The sequence below is a fragment of the Podarcis filfolensis genome, assembly GCF_964270895.1.
Source record: "Podarcis filfolensis genome assembly, chromosome: 4".
Classification (NCBI taxonomy): Eukaryota; Metazoa; Chordata; class Lepidosauria; order Squamata; family Lacertidae; genus Podarcis; species Podarcis filfolensis.
This window is the reverse complement of record NC_139607.1, coordinates 27,894,145-27,913,728: the sequence shown is the minus strand read 5'-3', so window position 1 is coordinate 27,913,728 and position 19,584 is coordinate 27,894,145. Positions and strand designations below refer to the sequence as shown.

At 44.2% G+C, this 19,584-nt stretch overlaps 1 protein-coding gene across 8 annotated transcripts in view; it reads left to right on the top strand.

Moving 5' to 3' along the window:
- The window catches only part of LIMS1 (LIM zinc finger domain containing 1), a 75,678-nt gene that overhangs the window by 33,877 nt on the left and 22,217 nt on the right, over positions 1–19,584 (top strand). For 2 of the 8 annotated variants that reach the window (XR_014547242.1, XM_083610879.1), the window contains exon 1: positions 7,002–7,831. The exons of the other annotated variants lie outside the window; for them this stretch is intronic. Coding sequence is in view for 1 of the 2 variants with exons in the window: in XM_083610879.1 (XP_083467005.1) it covers positions 7,725–7,831 (107 nt within the window). In the remaining variant the exon portion in view is untranslated. Of the gene's footprint in view, positions 1–7,001; positions 7,832–19,584 lie in introns of those variants that run through there. 8 annotated transcript variants of the gene reach the window in all.

The following is a 19,584-nucleotide window of genomic DNA, read 5'->3' as shown; positions in this document are numbered from 1 at the left end:
ATGAGTCAATGAGAACCTATTTTACTACTGCAATTTCTTGTTTACATATGTATTATTTGTATTTTTATAGTACCCCCCCCATAGAGGGATTGTTCTAAAATGTGTCAGGCCTGAAATAAATCTTCATTCAAGCACTGGGAGTTTCCTTCTCTTTTCCCCCCTCCTACCTGCTTTCCTAGCTTTGTGGTAAAAAAAATATTTACTGACCACTGCATCCTGCCGGTGCCTTTTATTAAAATTATATGCTGACGTGTGATCATACAATGTTTTCTATAAATAGGGAAGTAGCCTACACTGACTAGGTGTGCTAGGCTAATTTGTTTGCTGAATCACTATTTCCTTGGGCACAGCCAAGTGGTACAAGTTTTGTGCTTTGTTTTGTTTGTTTGTTTTGCCTTGCAGAGGGAGAGAAGTAACTCTGTTTTCTAGCACAGACCTAGGTAAAATCTCTTGATCTTAGTTACAACAAATGAGTATTTGCTCCCACCTCTTCCCTGCATGGTAAACAAGCTGAAAGCCATGTCCTTCTTAAATTCATTAACTGCCTAGCAACTCTTTCCATGTCACTCCCTTCTGCAGCTTAAGAGATGCGGAAATTACTCTGAGGATAAAGGTAAAGGGACCCCTGACCGTTAGGTCCAGTCGTGGATGACTCTGGGGTTGCAGCTCTCATCTCGCTTTACTGGCCGAGGGAGTCGGTGTACAGCTTCCGGGTCATGTGGCCAGCATGACTAAGCCACTTCTAGCGAACCAGAGCAGCGCACGGAAACGCCGTTTACCTTCCCGCCGGAGCGGTACCTATTTATCTACTTGCACTTTGATGTGCTTTCGAACTGCTAGGTGGGCAGGAGCTGGACTGAACAACGGGAGCTCACCCCATCACGGAGATTCGAACCGCTGAACTTCTGATCGGCAAGCCCTAGGCTCTGTGGTTTAACCCACAGCACCACCCATGTCCCTATACTCTGAGGATAGGGAAGTATTATTAGGAAGCCTTTTAGTTTGGCCAGAAACAGACCCAATTTGAACCATAATTTTGTGTACAGGAGGGAAATTCCTTGGACATGACTTGTTCTCTTTTTGGTGATGGAGTAGGTAGCATCATAGTTGAGACAGAGTGACTTAAAAGGGGGAGGGGAATGAAGATTCTGCTTTAACTACAGGAACATTTTGTATCAAAAGGGGAGAGCACATGATGCACAGACTACCATTTTCACTTTGTTTTTGTTTACAAGAATTATGTTTAAGATTTCCAAAACGAGTCTTCACTTTTGTTGAATGGCTCTGTCACTGGATGCTCAGAAGCTTTTGCTTAGCCCCACAAGAGATTCTAGCTACTTAAACATACAATTTGAATGCTTAGGAAAAGTGAATGGTAGTTTGAAAAGCCACCTTTTTATTTATTCCAGCTTGAAGAGCCTCTTTCTGCTTGGATGTCAAGAAAGTAACTGGGTGCTGTCAGTGGAGATTCTACTTAGTCCCCATTCATGAGTCACCCCAAAAGCAGAAGGACAAGTGTTTGGGTCACCTGGAGAAATTTCTAAGATGGTGACAGGTGGGGGCATTATGTTTAGCAAAGGTGCTAGTGCATTATGAATGCTGGCTAAGCCAGTGTTTCTGGTCGTGTCCCAGTGTCTCATAACAAGAACCCAGCTGCTTTCATATCTGATTTGGTAGTTGATGCTAAGCTAGCAAGTCTTTCCCTGAAGCCAAGGAAAGCAGTCTGTTCTGGATTATATTTCCTTCTGTTGAACATTGCCCTTCTCACCTGGATGCTAAACTTGCCGGCTGTTGCATCCTGTACACACCAAGCTGGCTGTAAAAAACATTTGGGCTGGCTCTGAAAAGTTCTAGCTATACTTCTGTGTAGTGATTGAAATGCACAGACGCGGATAATATGTTATCCATGTCTATCTATACATTTCAGGCACTAGGTGGAAGTTCATTGAAAGCTGACTAGGGAAAGGACAAGTTAAATACTACTGCCATATAAGTGTTTCCTGATGCCCAGAATTTCTCACAAATCGCAAGCGTTGACGATTTTCATCCACGGCAAAGGAATCTTGATCTGTTCATCATGTTTATTTTGAAACTGCTTGACAAAGTGGCCAGTCGTTTTAGTGATTGTTTCGTATTGCTTTTAAATGTTTTTTGTTGCTGTGCATTCCCCTGATGTTTTGCGAGAGGGTGGTATATTCTGTAAACAAAATAAGGTAGCTGAACCACTACAAGTCTGCTAAAGATGGTTTGTACGAAATGCTCATTTACACAACCAGTAATTTTTATAATAACACCCTCACTTCTGTCTCTGACTTGTTTACACACTTAAGAGGTGGTGAATCCCCAGGCTGAAGTGAAATGAAAGTCAGCAAATCTCCCCCTATGTAATTAAGCGGCTATGGATCATTTCTCTATCATTTCAGAATATATGGCCATTTAAACAATAGCACAATCATCATCTTGTGGACATGCAGAGGTGGGCACAAGCAAAGAACTAGCTGAGACTATGTGCAAGAGAGCTTAAAAATAATGAGATTTCCTGTCTGTGTTTACAAGGATTGTTGGCTCAGGAGAACAAGCCTGACTAAATAGCCTCAGGTCCCTAGTTTATATAAACAAACCAAGGGTTAAGAGGCTTATTCACCTACAGTTAGGTGTTACAGGAAAGGAGAAGAAAACCTTTTGCAGAGAATTACAAAGCTGCAGAATTTAGACGTAAAGAGCAACCTATTTATCCAGGGTTCTAAACTGAAGAACATATTGCAAAACTTACCTTGGAAGTAACTAAATCTTCCATAAAGAGTGGTGATCCCTCTCCCCCTGCCGGCTCCTCAAGTGTGCATTTCTGGCGTACATTATTTCATTGTTTTAGTTTTCCAAACCAATCTTGCTGTATGATAAATAAATCTCCCTTCAGTTGTAACTTCTCCCTGTGACTAGCTGACCTGCCCCACAGGTGAGAGACAGTCTTATGGTTTTCTGGCTGCTATTGAGATGCTACAGAAGAGAAGAGCCTATGAGAAGAGAAATCAAAGAGCAGGGGCCTAGAAAACAAATTGGCTGAGGCCTGAGGAGGTAGCAGGCTAGGGCAGTGGCTTTCCATCAGTGTGCTGTGGCACCCTGGGGTGCCTTGAATGATGGTCAGGTGTCCAACACTGGCCTCTGTCCCTCTCCTTCCCTCCCTCCTCTGATGCCATCCTGCATCTCTGCTTCCCGAAGGCTTGCACAGCTGTTCGTTGCAGCAGCCCTGGCCATAAGCTCCGCAGGCCAATGGTGCCTCTGGGAAGCACCTCTCTTTGGGGCGAGGGTGGTGTGCAGTTCAGAGACCAGGGACGGAAGCAGCAGCTGCCCGGAGGACCCCCATGGGGAGTGGAAAGAAGAGGAGAGGAGGCGGAGGGAACACTCCACAAGGGAGGGTGTTCGAAAAAGGGTGAGAGGCCATGACTGCATATTGAATTTGTGGGGCGGGAACCCAAGCTGCTTGTACCTCAGCAATATTACTGCTACTGATGGCACGATACTATACATCTATACTCAGGAATAAGTCCAGTTGATTTCACTGAGGCATACTATCAGAAGAGTATAGGATTGCACCCTAAGTGTGTGTGTGTGTGTGTGTGTGTGTGAGAGAGAGAGAGAGAGAGAGAGAGAGAGAGAGAGAGAGAGAGAGAGAGAGAGAGGGGTACATAGAATAGATTTCCCGCCCCCGCAAGAAAAGCTACTAGCATTTCACTTATCTCTGATTGGGAAATCCTTTCCCAGTTCCATTTAAGACTTCGTAAATTTAGTTGTTAAAATAAAACCACTGAAAAGATGGCTGAATGGGTGGAATGGCTTTAGGAACCGTACAAAATGTGTGGTGTTGTGGCAAAATGAGATTGTGCCATGTTGATTGTCATCGGGAGATTAGGCTTCAAAGAAGTTCATGCCTGGATCTGTTTGTGAATTCTTCTACAAGTGCATTGCAACCAGGATTTTGACCTTGGAAGAAGCCGTGCTAGATTGGGGCAGATATGGCTACACAAACATCTGCTGACCTCCATTTGGCAGCCATTCATGCAAACAAGCTGTAGGTTCACATCATGTACTTTGGAGCTAGCAAAATACGCTCTCATTTGCAGCAGAAAGGGTGTGTGGTAGCATTTCTCTTGTTTGGATTTTGCCTTATTAGTTTTAAATAGCAAACACTGAAGGATAACCGCAAACAACTCTATTTGAGCAAAACCTCTCTATTTCTCCCTTTACATCCACAGCTTTCAAATGTTGCCCTAGTTTTCTCTTTAATAGATATCTCCTGTGCGTTCACTTTTTTCCTATGACAGAAATGGCAATGCTGACACATGTACCGATTATGTTCTTGTAAGGGTTACTCCTGCTTATTTCATTAAGAACAAAACAAAACCCAACAGCCCTGCCACATGAATTGTTAACTGTGAGAGAGTACTAATTGCCTCTTAAAAACCGCTAATGAAAGATTTTAGGAAGCTGTTGCTTACTTATTTTTCACCTGCTGCATGTTGAGAGAGTTAGCTGAAGCTCTCCCACTTGAAAAATGGAATGTTGCATGTTTAGGCAAATATCAGGATCTTCCTCTCCCCCCCCCCACCACCCCAAATTTCTTACTCTCCAGATGTGCATTCTAAGTGAGGGCTGATTTGGAATTTGTCTCTACTTCTTAAAGTGGGTGTGAACATAATCCTGCCCCTTCCAAGCAGGTGTGCAAGGACACACTGTGCAGAAAATTGGTTCCTCAAGCACAGTGGGAGCCATGCTTGGGCAATACGTGGGTTTGTCAGCACACAGCAACTGGACGCAGGACAAGCAGCTCTCCGCATGTTCAGCGAATCAGCCCCACCACATGCAGTGTTCTTAGCAGAAGCAGATTCTTCATGGCTGGGTCCAAGAAGCTATAACCTACTTACTGGAAGCTGAGAAAAGGGAAGGGTTGAGTGGTTTGAAGAGGCCCTTACAATGCATAGTGTCTTGGTTGCTGGTTATAGTGCTGCTGTGTTCCACCTTTGGGTAAGCATACAAGGCCTCCTGTTTAACCAAGGCAGTAGAGACTGGCATTGATGCACTCCCAGTACCTCCGTAATGAAAGGATCCAACAAAAGGACTGTGCCTCATCTCTTTGCAAATTGTATAAAATATAATTCTTAAATGCATGTTTGTATCATGGGGTTGCATTCAATCTTCCATGAGCTTAAAGATTTCTGCTTGTGCAATGGAACATAGGGGAGGAGAGGGGGGAACTCCCATCATGCAAGCATTTACCAAGAATAAGGCTGCAATCATAGCCCCACTTACCTGGGATTTAGGTAAAGCTAAAGGGACCCCTGACCATTAGTCCAGTCGTGGCCGACTCTGGGGTTGCGGCGCTCATCTCACTTCATTGGCTGAGGGAGCCGGCGTACATGTGGCCAGCATGACTAAGCCACTTCTGGCGGACCAGAGCAGTGCAAGGAAACACCGTTTACCTTCCCGCCCGAGCGGTACCTATTTATCTACTTGCACTTTGACGTGCTTTCGAACAGCTAGGTTGGCAGGAGCAGGGACAGAGCAACAGGAGCTCACCCTGTCGCAGGGATTCAAACCTCTGACCTTCAGCAAGCCCTAGGCTCTGTGGTTTAACCCACAGCGCCACCTGTGTCCCTTACCTGGGATTTACTCTTATTTAATTCAGTAGGATTTCTAAATAGGCATAGTTGGAATTATTCTGGATCAATTCCCATTAACCTGGATTGCTGAATTGAACCTCCATGTTCAGCCACTGTGTATCTCTTGCGTGCCAGTTGGGTAGCTATTGGTGGTGGCTACTAGTAGTTATGGTGGCTATGCTCTGCCTCTGTGGTGGGAGGCAGTAGTACTTCTCAGCACCCACTGCTGGAAACTGCAAGAGGGCAGAATGCTCTTGTGTCTTGATTTTGCTCGTTCGTTTCCCCTAGGCATCTTGGTTGGCTACTGTAAGAACAGAATGCTGGACTAGATGGGCCAGTGGCCAGTTCCAGCAGACTCTTGTGTTCATGTGAAAAAGTGGAGGGAGCAGTTGCTGTTGTGCCTTGTCCGTTGGCTTCCTAGAAACAGCTAGCTGGCCACTGGAAGGAAACCTGATCCCGAATTAGACAGAACTTTGCTTTGATTCCACAGGACTACTGTTCTGTTCTTAATGCTATTCTTAATGGGATGTTCTTCACAAAGCATATGAACATTACGGATACAGTTGTCTTATTATCATTTAGTACAATTACAGTGGTACCTCTAGTTAAGAACTTAATTCGTTCCAGAGGTCCGTTCTTAACCTGAAACTGTTCTTAACCTGAAGCACCACTTTAGCTAATGGGGCCTCCCGCTGCTGCCGCGCCACCAGAGCACAATTTGTGTTCTCATCCTGAAGCAAAGTTCTTAACCCGAGGTAATATTTCTGGGTTAGCGGAGTCTGTAACCTGAAGCGTCTGTAACCCGAGGTACCACTGTATCTTCTTGGAGCTCAAGGTGGTTACCACAGTTTTATCTTCACAACAACCTGTGAGGTTGGTTAGATGGAGAAAGAGAGAGAGCTATTGGCCCAAGATCACCCAATTGAGCTTCATAGCCGAGTGGGGTCTTGAACTCTGGTCTCCCAGGTCCCCGTCCAACAGCCTTCCCACTACATCACACCGGCTCTCAACTAAGATACTTTTAAACAAAAACTTCTGGTCAACATAAACGTAAAAGATCAACCATCACAGACACATTTTCTTTGTGTTATATATGTGTTCATTTTGTTGTTTCTTCACTTTTTAATTCCTGTGGGTGGTATGATACATGATCGTTTTTTTGGTTATAATGCGAATCATTTTATTATGCCTAATGCAAATCACACTAGGCTTTTATCACAAGGTTAAATGAGGCATGCATGACTTAGAAATCTCCGGTTTGCCAGCTTCCTCTTTTGCAGGAAAGCCTTTTATATACCCTCCTTGTTTCCCTAGTTTCCAGTGGACCTTGTCCCAAAGCACATTGGAAAGGTGATGAGTGATGAATGACGTAGCCTTTGGTGTTTGCAACCTGGACAGAAAAATACTCACAATTTTGGACTTTTCTATTTTTGCTCGTGAACTTAAGTCCTCCTGCAGCATTGTATTTCAAAGTTAAGGGAAACTTTCGTGTATTTTTCCTGTCTTACTGTCTTTCACTACTTTTCATTTTTTAGATATATATATATATAAAACCACCTTAAACACCGAATTAATTCTTAGGTAGAAAGCCACAGGCCTTCCTTCCCTCATCAACAAAGTGCTAATAGGTTTTGCTTTTGTTAGACTTCATGGTGGTGTAACCGTTTAGTTGGTCCTTAGCTGAAGATTTTCAGCTTCTTGAAACTGGCAGGAAGAGGCTTCTTGTTGTTGTTTGTGGCAGTTTTGTTCCACAGTGAGTGGTTCCATTTGCTTCTGGGTGCAGAAACAGCTGAAGCCCTTGCTTCTCACAGAAGCATCCCTTAGGTAGGAGGCTTAACTCGCTAAAGGAAACACAGTGCCGTCCGTTCTGGAGGGTGTGTACCTATCTGAAACAGGAAGCAGAGCAGCAAACTGCCTGTGAGGAGAGAGACTTGCAATTCTGATCAGCGCAGGTGTGCAGTCTCTCTGTGAGAGACGTCTTCCCTCCGAGCATCTTGGCAGTTGTGCTGTTCAACAGGAGCTCTTGTGTGCTCTGGGAGGGGAGCAACTGTTGTGGGTAGAGCAAAAATGACTGCGTTACAGCTGAAAGAATTATCACATTCAGGTCTGTACAGGAGGCGACGGGACCGTCCAGATAGCCTGGGTCTTCAAGGGTTACCTGAGCAGAAGCTGAGGTGAGTGGTGGTGAGGAAATTAATGGTTAACTTGAGACAGCTCTGGGTGTCTTTTGAGTTTAACACGGACGCCTGACAGAATCAGTTGCAGAAACAGAATGCAGGGTGGTGGAATTGTAATAATGCTAATTATAAAATGTGCCCAATTGGAAATAGTCCAGAGTTGCCAGGATAATCTAGGAGGAGTTGAGAGGAAGCAGCTGTTTTCCATTTACTTCATTTCTCAGATGTTTGACTTAATATCCTAAATGCTGTAGTAGCACAAAGAGTGACTGTAAGAAGTGTCAATAATTCCCCTTCCCCAATATTTTTGATCACTGCTTAATTTCCCCCAGAACTAATCAATCTCCAGATTACATCTTAAAAATAAGTTTTAGTTTCCAGCACACTTGCACTCAAAGAGAACCTTATAGGAGTCCTGGGCTGTTCTATTGGGTTTTTCTTTTCATTTAAAAAAAAAAAGTTGTGATGTGAGACTTGTCAGATCTTGATTTACTCCCCACCCCCCATAGATTTCTACTTATTATTATTGAAATGCCTTGCAACAAAAGAATGCAGTAGAACCACTTTATATGACCTTACGAAGGGAAAGTAACCAAAGAAAAATCTTAAACATTAATGACACTGGTTAGTTTCCAAAAGTTGAGCTCCTTTTAAAATATTGATTTTATAAAAGTGCAGGTCAGTAGAAGATTTCGTGTTGCTTTTCAAAAAAGGAACTCAACTTTTTGAAACAGAATGGTGTAATGATAATAGTGATTAATGTAGATCTGGTAACGAATAACTTGCTGTGTAAAATTGCATTTTTGTACGGAACTGTTAAAAAAATCCCTGAGCAAATGTCAAAAGTGTTAGTGAAGGGGAAGAGTTTCCTGTCATGCTATGACTAGTGAATGACTAGCTGTTTTAACATAACAATGTAAACCTCCTGTGGAACTCTGGGCTGCTTGCTAGCTGGTGCTGCTGGATAAGAATCTCAGAAATAAGAGAGCAGAAATAAGCATGAGCTTCTGCCTGCTCCTGGGCAACTGGATCTCTGGGCAGATCTTTGGATAATCTGTAGTAGATGGGCAAGGACTTCTCACTTCAATTGTTTAACAATTGTACCAGCAAAACGTCTCTTCTCCCTGAAAGTGGGGTGGTAGTAAACCAGGAGCATATTTTTGTTTGTAAGGACTGTGAGCTGTGTTCAGTTCTGATTTTCAGAAACTTGATTCCTGGCTCAGAATACTTAAAATTCATAAATGTGTATCTTTTTGGCAGCAGAGTCTGGCTTTCAGTTAAAAAAGAAACCAAGGAGAAATCTTGCAAGCCTGCCCACCTCTGCTCTGGAACAGTCAACACCCTTTGAAAACAAAGCATACTCTCTATGAAAAAAGGGCCCCTGCCAATTCAGATAAAGGGTAGAAAAGAACAGTTTGCTACCAGTGAAGTCTTGCTCTGTATTCTTCATAATTCCTGATTTGCTCAAGAAGTGGGCAATAGTCATTTCCTCTGTTAAAGTAATGGACCTCACCTGTTAACTTAATGGTCCATTGGCCCAGTGTTGTTGCTGAAATTTTGTTAGAACAGTGACGAAAATCCCTGATCCCTACAAGCTTTTATAGCTAACCTCTAAAGGAATTACCATGAGACCGCTTTGCTTTACCTGATAATACCATCCTAATGTCAGGCTGGGATGTGGGTGGCGCTGTGGGTTAAACCACAGAGCCTAGGGCTTGCCGATCAGAAGATCGGCGGTTTGAATCCCCGCGATGGAGTGAGCTCCCATTGCTCAGTCCCTGCTGCTGCCAACCTAGCAGTTCAAAAGCACGTCAAAGTGCAAGTAGATAAATAGGTACCACTCTGGCGGGAAGGTAAACGGCGTTTCCGTGCGCTGCTCTGGTTCACCAGAAGCAGCTTAGTCATGCTGGCCACATGACCCGGAAGCTGTACGCCGGCTCCCTCGGCCAATAAAGCGAGATAAGCACCGCAACCCCAGAGTCGGTCATGACTGGACCTAATAGTCAGGGCTCCCCTTTAATGTCATGCCATCCTATGGGGGGAAATGCAGCTCAGGACTTTTATATGTTTACGGCCAGCATAATGCAGTTGTCAAGAGTGCTGCACCAACCAGAATTCAAATTGCCACTCAGCTGTGAAGCTCACGAGGTGACTTTGAGGCCATCACTCCTTCTCAGCCTAAACAACCTACTCTTGCTTTCGGAGTATTAGGATAAAACTGTGCGGCCCCAAGTTCTTTAGTGGGACATGGGATAAAATAAAATAAAATAGTAACTGCTTAAATCTGGGGCTGCCAAGACATGGCGCCCCCAAGGTATGTGTGCACCTACAGAAGCTTTCCCTTGGTTCACGCAGGTTCCCTTCTCCCTGCTGAAATTAAGGCTTGGAAGAAAGATGTCATTGAAGCCAATAGAACAGGTTGTGGTGTGTGGTTCATTTCACTTCTCAGTTGCTGGTGATATTTAAGAGTTCCCATTCCTGGTGCATCTTGGAAGTCGTCTCTAGTCACATTGGCAAGATTTTTATTAATTTGGGACTGCCTTTCCAAGCTCTCTTCACTTTGCATTATAGGTAAAATCTCAAAGAAAGCTGAAAGTCAGTACTGGACGAGGTATTCATCTTACCCTTTCCACTGTTTAAAGGTCTAAGTTCAGTTTCTAATCCACGTAGCCTGTGTGCTTTCAGATTTCTTACATCCTTGTTCATAAAGACATTTGTTTGGACCTAGGTCTTGTTGGGTAAAATGCTTTCCAAATACGACTGGGGCTTCAATCCTGCACAGACTCTGCTTTAAGTCCCACTCAACTTGGTAGGACTTGCATGGGATTGCTCTGCACAAGAGTTTTGGATTGCAGCTTTGCATGCTGATGCTACATATCTGTGTTCAAAGAGTGGGGAAGAAACCTATAACTAGCAAGCTGAGCAGCTTCCAGAGAAGTTAAAGACTCAGTTCAAAACATCTCCAGGTAAAAAGCATGGCTCTGTTGGATCAATCCAACAACCTCTGATGGATTATTTAGAACAGGGGTCAGCAACCTTTTTCATCCATGGGCTGATTCACCATCCCTCAGACCATGTGGTGGGCCGGACTATATTTTAGGGGGGGGGGGATGAACAAATTCCTATGCCCCGCAAATAACCCAGAGATGCATTTTAAATAAAAGCACACATTCTACTCATGTAAAAACATGCTGATTCCTGGACCGTCCGCGGGCCGGATTGAGAAGGCGATTGGGCCGCATCCGGCCCCCGGGCCTTAGGTTGCCTACCCCTGATTTAGAAGGAAGAGCTTCAAGGGATGGATTTGGGGTATCATTATAGGAATGCCACTTATTTAATTTAGGCTGCTTTTTTAAAAGAATGCCGTTGGGGGTGCCAATGACATGAGGCAACTATCTCTCTTAAGCTAAAAGATCTTCAAGTTGATGCTTCATAGATGACAGCTGTCAAAATGCCACCACCCATCTCCGGCCAACATACATTCTGCAGTCATTCTGGCTTTGTCCAGAAAGCTTTTGAGCAGCTGTGCATTGCAGTGGGTCTATGTAGCTCAGTAGTGCCAGCAGGGACAGCTGCTTTGGTGCATCATCCCATGCCTTGTTTCTGCACTTACAGGCAGCGCTTGGAAGTCACCATCTCTGCACCCTAGGCGCCTTGAAGTAACAGTCTCTAAAATGGATCTGTTGGTGCATCGTCGTTAAACGCTTCAGTTTCAAAGTAGTCTCACTAATAGCTTTGGGCCTGGGTTTCAGTAAATCGCTGGTTTTGTTCCGATTCTTCTTTTTTTAAAAAAACGAGAAAGCTTTAATGAGATCTTTAATATTACATATTTCCTCTTATCTCATAAGAAGAACTCCTGTAACTCCCCTTCTGACATACATTTATGGCACAACATGAAGGCATTAGATCTCATTCCCCCCCGCCCCTCAATAATGTTGCTGCGCTGCAAATTGAACGATCCCTTTTTGAAGTTCCAATACGAGTTGCCACTAGCTCTGGAGTTCAAAGTTAAGACAGTTTTAATGTAGCTTCACCCTGTTATTATTCTTTGAATTATAGCAGTGCCTTCGGGGCCCCAGCCAAGGCGCCTCCATTTTAGATTGTATATGTTCGAAAAAGATTCTGCGTAGTTACTACTGTTGTGGATTTTTCTTCCTCTCCATTTCGGGGCGGGGGGCGGCGTGGAATAATTGCCACCTCTTGTTTTATTAGGAAACTATTACTCACATTTTGTCGAACTGTGATATTGCATAAGATACGGGATATTTCCATTGCTCAAAGCTTTGAATATCTTCAGCAGGACACACCCTGCTTCTCTCTCCCATTGCCCTCGCCTTTACCCTTAACGCTTTTTTTTGGCGTGCGTGTTGCTTAATCATCCTTCAAGAAATGCCTTTTGATTTACTCACTAGCCCTAGAGTGCAGAATTACTGGATGGGAATGTGCAACAGGCATTGCAAACTCTGGCTACGGGCACTGCTGTGTACCGGCAACAGATTCTCTGGCTTGTGTTTTGTTTGGCCACGCTTAATGGGGGAAAGTAAGCAGGCAATAACTCACTTTTTTATTGCAGATGTGAGAGCATATAAGTAAATGTGTGGCAATAACCATTTGATTGGAACCTGCTTATCTCTTCTGTTACATCTGGCTAGTACATTCCATGCGGAGAGCAAAGAGTGACAGGTAGATCTAGCCAAAGACAACTTTTCAGTACAGGGTAGGAATAAGTACATACATACCTGCCTGGCAACGACTTACATAATTGTTCAAGTATAGCTTCCCATAGAAGCAACTCTGTGCCAGATTCTGGTTTTGAGTTCTATATATCACAGACAACATCTCACTGGCAGGAGCTCAACATATTTAGACCAGCACTGCTATTTTTTTTAGAAAGGAAATAAGGGCTTGCCCATTAACATCTCTCTGCATCTTTATCTTGTCCCCATCCCTCCCAGAGAACAAGTCTCTTGCTGTTCCCACTGTCCTTGAAAGAGTTTAACCTGTTATCTGTCATCTGTATCTGATAAGAATAGTTCTCAACAGGCCTTTTTACATCTTGTTCCTGTAAACAGTTGAGTTTCCCCATTTATTTCAGCCTGATCAATGGGGCATCTCCGCTCTCATTTCAGTAGTTGACATGATGTTAAAAGTACAATGCAAATTCGTTTGTCATTTTTTGCAGGTGCAGAGGCTAATCTCTTTTTTAAAATTTTTTATTTACAAACAGCAACCACAAAAAACACATACAACAAAAACCACAATAACACTGTTAACACAATTTAACAATTCGGATTTGAGTACTGATATACCTATAACCACACCTTTTTAACAATATTTCCCCACCTCTCCTCCCCCTACTTCCCACCACTTTCCGCCTTATCTCTTAAGTAATCCTTCCAGATTTCTTCATATTTATCCATTCTTAATCTGCGTCGATGTGCAATTCGTTCATATGTAACTAGTCTGTCCATATTGTCAATCCATGTGCTCAATGGGATCTTTTTGCGGCTCTTCCAATTCAACAAAACAAGTTTTTTTGCTTCTAATATGGCACGGTACATCCATTTTTTTTGACCCCTTGTAATCTCCCACGTTTCCGGTATATAATTTAGAATTAAATTCAAATCCCCTAAATAACTTTTTTTTATTATAATTACTCCTGCTATATATAGCTAATCTTTTGGGTAACAATCCTAATCCCATTTACCTGCGAGTAAGCTACATTGTGTTCAGCGGAATTTACCTCTGACTAGACATGGTTCGGATTGCAGCCTTAGTCTGTCATGATGAAGAATACATGGTGCATTGACATAACAACTGCAGTGGTATCTTGGATTATTAACTTAATTCATTCTGGAGGTCCGTTCTTAACCTGAAGCACCACTTTAGCTAATAGGGCCTCCCGCTGCTGCTGCCACACCACCGGAGCACGATTTCTGTTCTCATCCTGAAGCAAAGTTCTTAACCTGAGGTACTATTTCTGGGTTAGCGGAGTCTGTAACCTGAAGCGTATGTAACCTGAAGCGTATGTAACCTGAGGTACTACTAAATACTGTTATTGGGTGAATGTATTTCAGTGTCTTCATTTTGAATTTTGTGCCAGCAGTACAAGGGTAGACCTGCAGCTTGTGATCATGGTTCAGCAGATTAGATTTCCAGTATTGTGTGTGAGTGGGGCTGACATTTTAAAAAATGCTTACATTTAAAAAAAAACAAAACTCTGCAAACAGTAATTTAGCGCATCAAGAGTAAGATGAAGCCTTTGGCCTGATTGTTTTCTACATACTGGACATTTTTACATACTGAACATTTATACATTCATAAATGGAATGCAACCCGTAAACAGAAATCTGGTGATTTTGTAAATTTGCTGCAGATTTGACTAGAATCGATAAATGAACCTACTCAGGGTTTACCTTTCTACTAGGGGCAATGGCTAAAGGGACTGTCCCATCCATACTGAATGCAGAAAGAAGCTGCATCACATAGCACCTCTGAAACAGAAAAGGTACATACATAATATGCATTCATTACAGGGACCAAGCACTTGTGCACAGTCACCCTTGCTACTCATATATATGAAGTGTTTTACATCTTGAATTTTGGTGCAGAGATTAAAAATCCGGTGATGTGCTGCCCAATCCCAGATATTCCAGTTGGATTCAAGTTCCTTAGACTTCAGTAAGGTTTGCTCTCTTGTAAGAACATAAAGAATGGCAGCTGCGCAGTGCACTCCTAGGCATGTCTACTCGGAAGTAAGCTCTGCTGCGTTCAGTGGGGGCTTATGCCCTAGTGAATATTTAGGATTGCACACTTAGTGTATCTTTGAACACACTAAAATAGGTGACAGTTGGCCCTAAATGGGTACCCATCTTAGTGTTTCTCAACAAAACAACAAAAGTCTTGCAGTGCAATACATGCTAACTGGTTTGTTTTGGCACAAATTCCTGCATTTATCTGATGCAGTGGATTAGTTTTCAGGAGTTTTTTGCCATAATGCATTTGTTGGACTTTATAAAATGCTACAAAACTCTTAACATGGGCACTGTGTCTCAGAAAAGAGTCTTCAACCGTCCATCCTCCTAAGACTACTTTTTAATGATGAAGCCTTTCAAATCTAATTTTACCAGCAGGGTTGTGCAATTTTTATTTTTTGAAGAAAGGAAAAGTCTAAAATTGCAATAAGATGGAAGTGGTGCTCTGCTCCCTGTCTCCGTGTCATTAAAAATGTGCTAAATTCAGATAAATCACAGTCTTTAATCCTGTTAATATAAATGTGAACCTCTTTGTTTACTTGAGAATGGGACTCTGTGGGACTGACATGCTGCCTAGCAAAGAAATCCACACCAGTTCCACCACCTTAGCTGAAGGTCAATCTTCAGTGTGGTATCTGTGATGGAGTCGTTACTATAATAAGAATGTAGTTTCGAGCCAGAAAGTCTGCTGTTGACAGTTACCCTAACCGTATAAGGAACTTCATGAACATACGAGAAGTCTTTCATGGCAGTCTGGATGTTTGGTTTGGTCTGGTCAGGGTATTAATTATAGCTACTGCTCGGCTCATTGTCTTAAAGTAATAATGAAAAGTTAATATAGTCAGCTCAAGCAGATTCACTTCTACAGTTTCTTCATGTTTATGAACAAACCGTTATTACAGCAAGTGTGGGAAGTATATTTAGATGTGAGGAATGTTCGGCCCTCTAGTTATGGCTGAACTACAACTCCCATGTTCCCTGGCCATTGGCCATACTGGCTGGGGCTGATGGGATTTATAGTTCAGCAACATCTGGATGGCCATCTGATTTAGTGTGAGGGTCCCAGTAATCTCTCTTTGAGACTTCTTCTACCTTATAAAGCTTCAGCAGTGCTGCAATATTGAACATCCCAAGACCTTTCAGTGGACTCACAAAGTTCATGACTGAACTGCATATTATGTTAGCTACTTAACAATATGATTAGGGCCTGCTACTTACCTTAAGAAGTGAGAGCTGGACCATTAAGAAGGCTGATCGCCGAAGGATTGATGCTTTTGAATTATGGCGTTGGAGGAGACTCTTGAGAGTCCCAAGAAGATCAAACCTCTCCATTCTTAAGGAAATCAGCCCTGAGTTCTCACTGGAAGGGCAGATCTTGAAGCCAAGGCTCCAATACTTTGGCCACCTCATGAGAAGAGAAGACTCCCTGGAAAAGACCCTGATGTTGGGAAAGATGGAGGGCACAAGGAGAAGGGGACGACAGAGGACAAGATGGTTGGACAGTGTTCTCGAAGCTACCAGCATGAGTTTGACCAAACTGCGGGAGGCAGTGGAAGACAGGAGTGCCTGGCGTGCTCTGGTCCATGGGGTCACGAAGAGTCCGACACGACTAAAGGACTAAACAACAACAACAACAACTTACCTTAATGAAAGCAAAAGAGGGGAAGAGCCTGATTGGGATAGAAGGAAGGGAATTAACCCTCTCCACGCCCCCAATGTCTTTTTTCCTGCTGACAATCACCTTGAAAATGCAGTTCCCCCCTGTCAATAGTGTTATTGTATACAGTATTTGCCCCATCGCTTTCTACACAACGTCTCAAAGCAACTTACAAAATATTTTAAAATGTGATACAACATATCAGATATTTATAATCCAAAATGCCATGGAATACACACGCCACATAAACTCCTTGAAAGTGTTCACCTACCAACAAGAATGAAAAGGGTGAACCCTGCCCCCAAGCCCACTAAAAATGAACACTGAAACAAGCTATAAATCATACCACACTGTAATCTACACTAAGATGAAAAGCCTGAGTAAACAGAAATGTTTTTGTCTGGCACCTGAAAGTTGATCGTGTTGGCACCAGGCAAGTTTCCCTCAGCAGGGAGTTCCACAATTAGGAAGTCGCCACTGAAAAGTATGTGTTTCTTTGCCTCTCTCCCCACTTCCTTCAGAGAAGGGACATGGAGAAAGGCCTTTTGATGATAATTGTAGGGTGTGGGTAGGTTCATAGGGGTAGAGGCAGTCCCTGATGTAGTTGAGTCCCAAGCCGTGTAAAGCTTTCTAGATCAAAACGAACACTTTGAATTGAGTCTGCGGCCAACGTGGTTGGGGATTTTCAGGGAATGGGGACAAAGGTTCCAGGGAATGGGTTGAATTGGCTCACCCTTGCACCACAATCCCAATTCAGATTCCTCCCACAGTGTGGCTGCTTTTGCTTCAACGTGGAGAACCCAAATCACGTTTTCATTTAGAGTGCTTATTAACATCATGTGTTGGTTGGCCCACAGTGTAGCAGACGTAAAAATAAATGCATAAACCCCTGTTTGGGCTTTTAGCCAAATGTGTGAGTGAGTGCACAAATTGTGTTTGGGGGCATGGTGCCACACATGCTGGCTCATGCCACCCCCGCCACTGTGCCAACTTTCATGCATTTAGAGTGAAGGTCTAGCAGCAGTTCTCAACCTGTGGGTCCCCAGTTGTTGTTGGACTACAACTCCCATTATCCCTGAGCTCTGGCCTTGCTAGCTAGGGGTGATGGGAGTTGTAGTTCAACAACATCTGGGGACCCACAGGTTGAGAAAGGCTGGTCTAGGGGATCTTCTAAGCAATCTCTGGGCCCCGTACACAATTTGTGCCGTTAGGCATTCGGCTGAATAAATAACTATTGCAAGAACGGCTGTCTTAAGCATATCCGGCGCCATGGTGCAAAGCTCCCTCCAGTGTCAGCGTGTCTCCCCCCCCCCCCCCCGTTTGCCAGAGTTTTTTAGGGAGGCCGGAGGGTCTGGAGGAGGCGGGCAGCGGCTGGAGGGCAGCTCCTCCAGCGGGGAAGAGGTGGAGGCTGGATGCGGCGGCGCCTCCCAGCTCAGCTAGCCACTTCATGCCGCAGTGGCCACGGCAGACAGAGGCTCTGGGCGCACCGCTGCTTTGGCGCGGCATGGCGGAGGCAGGCGAGAGCTGCGAGCTGATGCCGGGAGGCGCCGCGTCCAGCCTCCGACTCTTCCCTGGCACCCTCCAGAACTTGGAGCCCCGGCGCCCCGTGCCACTAGTCTCTATGGGTAAGATGCCCCTGATTGCAAGCAACGTTTAAATATGGGACGTGGATCAAGGCAGTGGAGTACATCTTGTACTTGCCGGTGAAAAGAAACATCTGTCAACATCATCTAGTCACATCTCTCATTTCTCTTTTCAAGTCTTGGAATATCCCTGGCACAAACAACCATGCCAGCTTTGCTTTATCTGTGGAAAGATACCTTTGTGCTAGTAACAGTGTGTTGAGAAGGCATTTCCTATGCGGACATATGCATGAGAAGGGGCTCGGATGCCCATTCTTTGGGCAACAGCAAATAGATTTTTTTTTAATAAAAACAAATCCAGGATTTTAACATGTTGTTTGCCTTTCTTCTGGGTGATGTGGTTTTCACCTCATATCTAAATGTATTGGCCTCAATCCATGTGAGTGTGGATCTAGTGTTCCCTTTGGGAAGGAAACACTGTGAGAATTAGGGAATGCATTGTCCATATTGGTTTGCAGCCTAGCGCTGGGATTTGCTGTGAGTTTCCTTCCTCCTAGGACCTGTGGACGTGCCTTGAGAGCAAAGCAAGATGTTCCACTGAAAATGATTCACTTGAATACGTGTAATTGAATTCCATAGCATAGTTTCAAACAGCAGCTCCTTCTGTATAAGGAGATTTTAAGAAGCCTGCAGAGCTCCTTTGGGAGCAGAAGCCTTCTCTATTCCCCAGAGTCTGGGGTTCGGTGTATAAGAAGCTGTAGATTATGTGAAGTACCATGAAGACATTTTAATTTGGGTGGGGATTTGGATTGCTCTAGAGCCCTATTTGGGCACCCGATTACCAGGCACACGAAAGGGAGAGAGACCTTAATCCTGCTGGCCCTTTTATCCCATCTGTGGTGCCCCTCTCCACTGTACAGAGGACATCTGTAGAGGAGAACCTGCTTTATGTACATATGCTCCCCGCCCCCATTGCACCAGTGTTCAGAATTTGCCAGGCACATTTTGCCTCTGGTAGGGACGCGGGTGGCACTGTGGGTTAAACCACAGAGCCTACGGCTTGCTGATCAGAAGGTCGGCGGTTCGAATCCCCGCGACGGGGTGAGCTCCCGTTGCTCGGTCCCAGGTCCTGCCAACCTAGCAGTTCGAAAGCACATCAAAGTGCAAGTAGATAAATAGGTACCGCTTCGGTGGGAAGGTAAACGGCGTTTCCGTGCACTGCTCTGGTTCGCCAGAAGCGGCTTAGTCATGCTGGCCATATGACCCGGAAGCTGTACACCGGCTCCCTCGGCCAATAAAGTGAGATGAGCGCCGCAACCCCAGGGTCGGCTACGACTGGACCTAATGGCCATGTGCGACCAAGTGAAGATGCCCAGGTTCCAGGACGGCACCTGACGTGTCCACCATCTGGAGGTACATGCCTGGGGATCAGGACTGTTTTCACACGTTTAGCAACACACCCTTTAGAATTCGACCCGTTATATTTTATCTGCACAATCGGAATGAATTCCAGGAACCAAAAAGTCGCATCGGGAAAGTATGACTTTTGAGCTGCCGGTCCCAAAAATGGCAACTTAAGGCATTCCATTGTGCCGACTGGTTTTGCCAAGCAGAACAGCCCAGTCAGCTATGGAAGTGTCCATTCTTGAGTGTGTGTGTGTGTGTTCATCAGCCGCTCCAAATTCCATGACATAGGAAACAAATTGGGAGCATTATTTGTAAAAAGGCATTCTTACTATTTTTACAGTTTGGTTT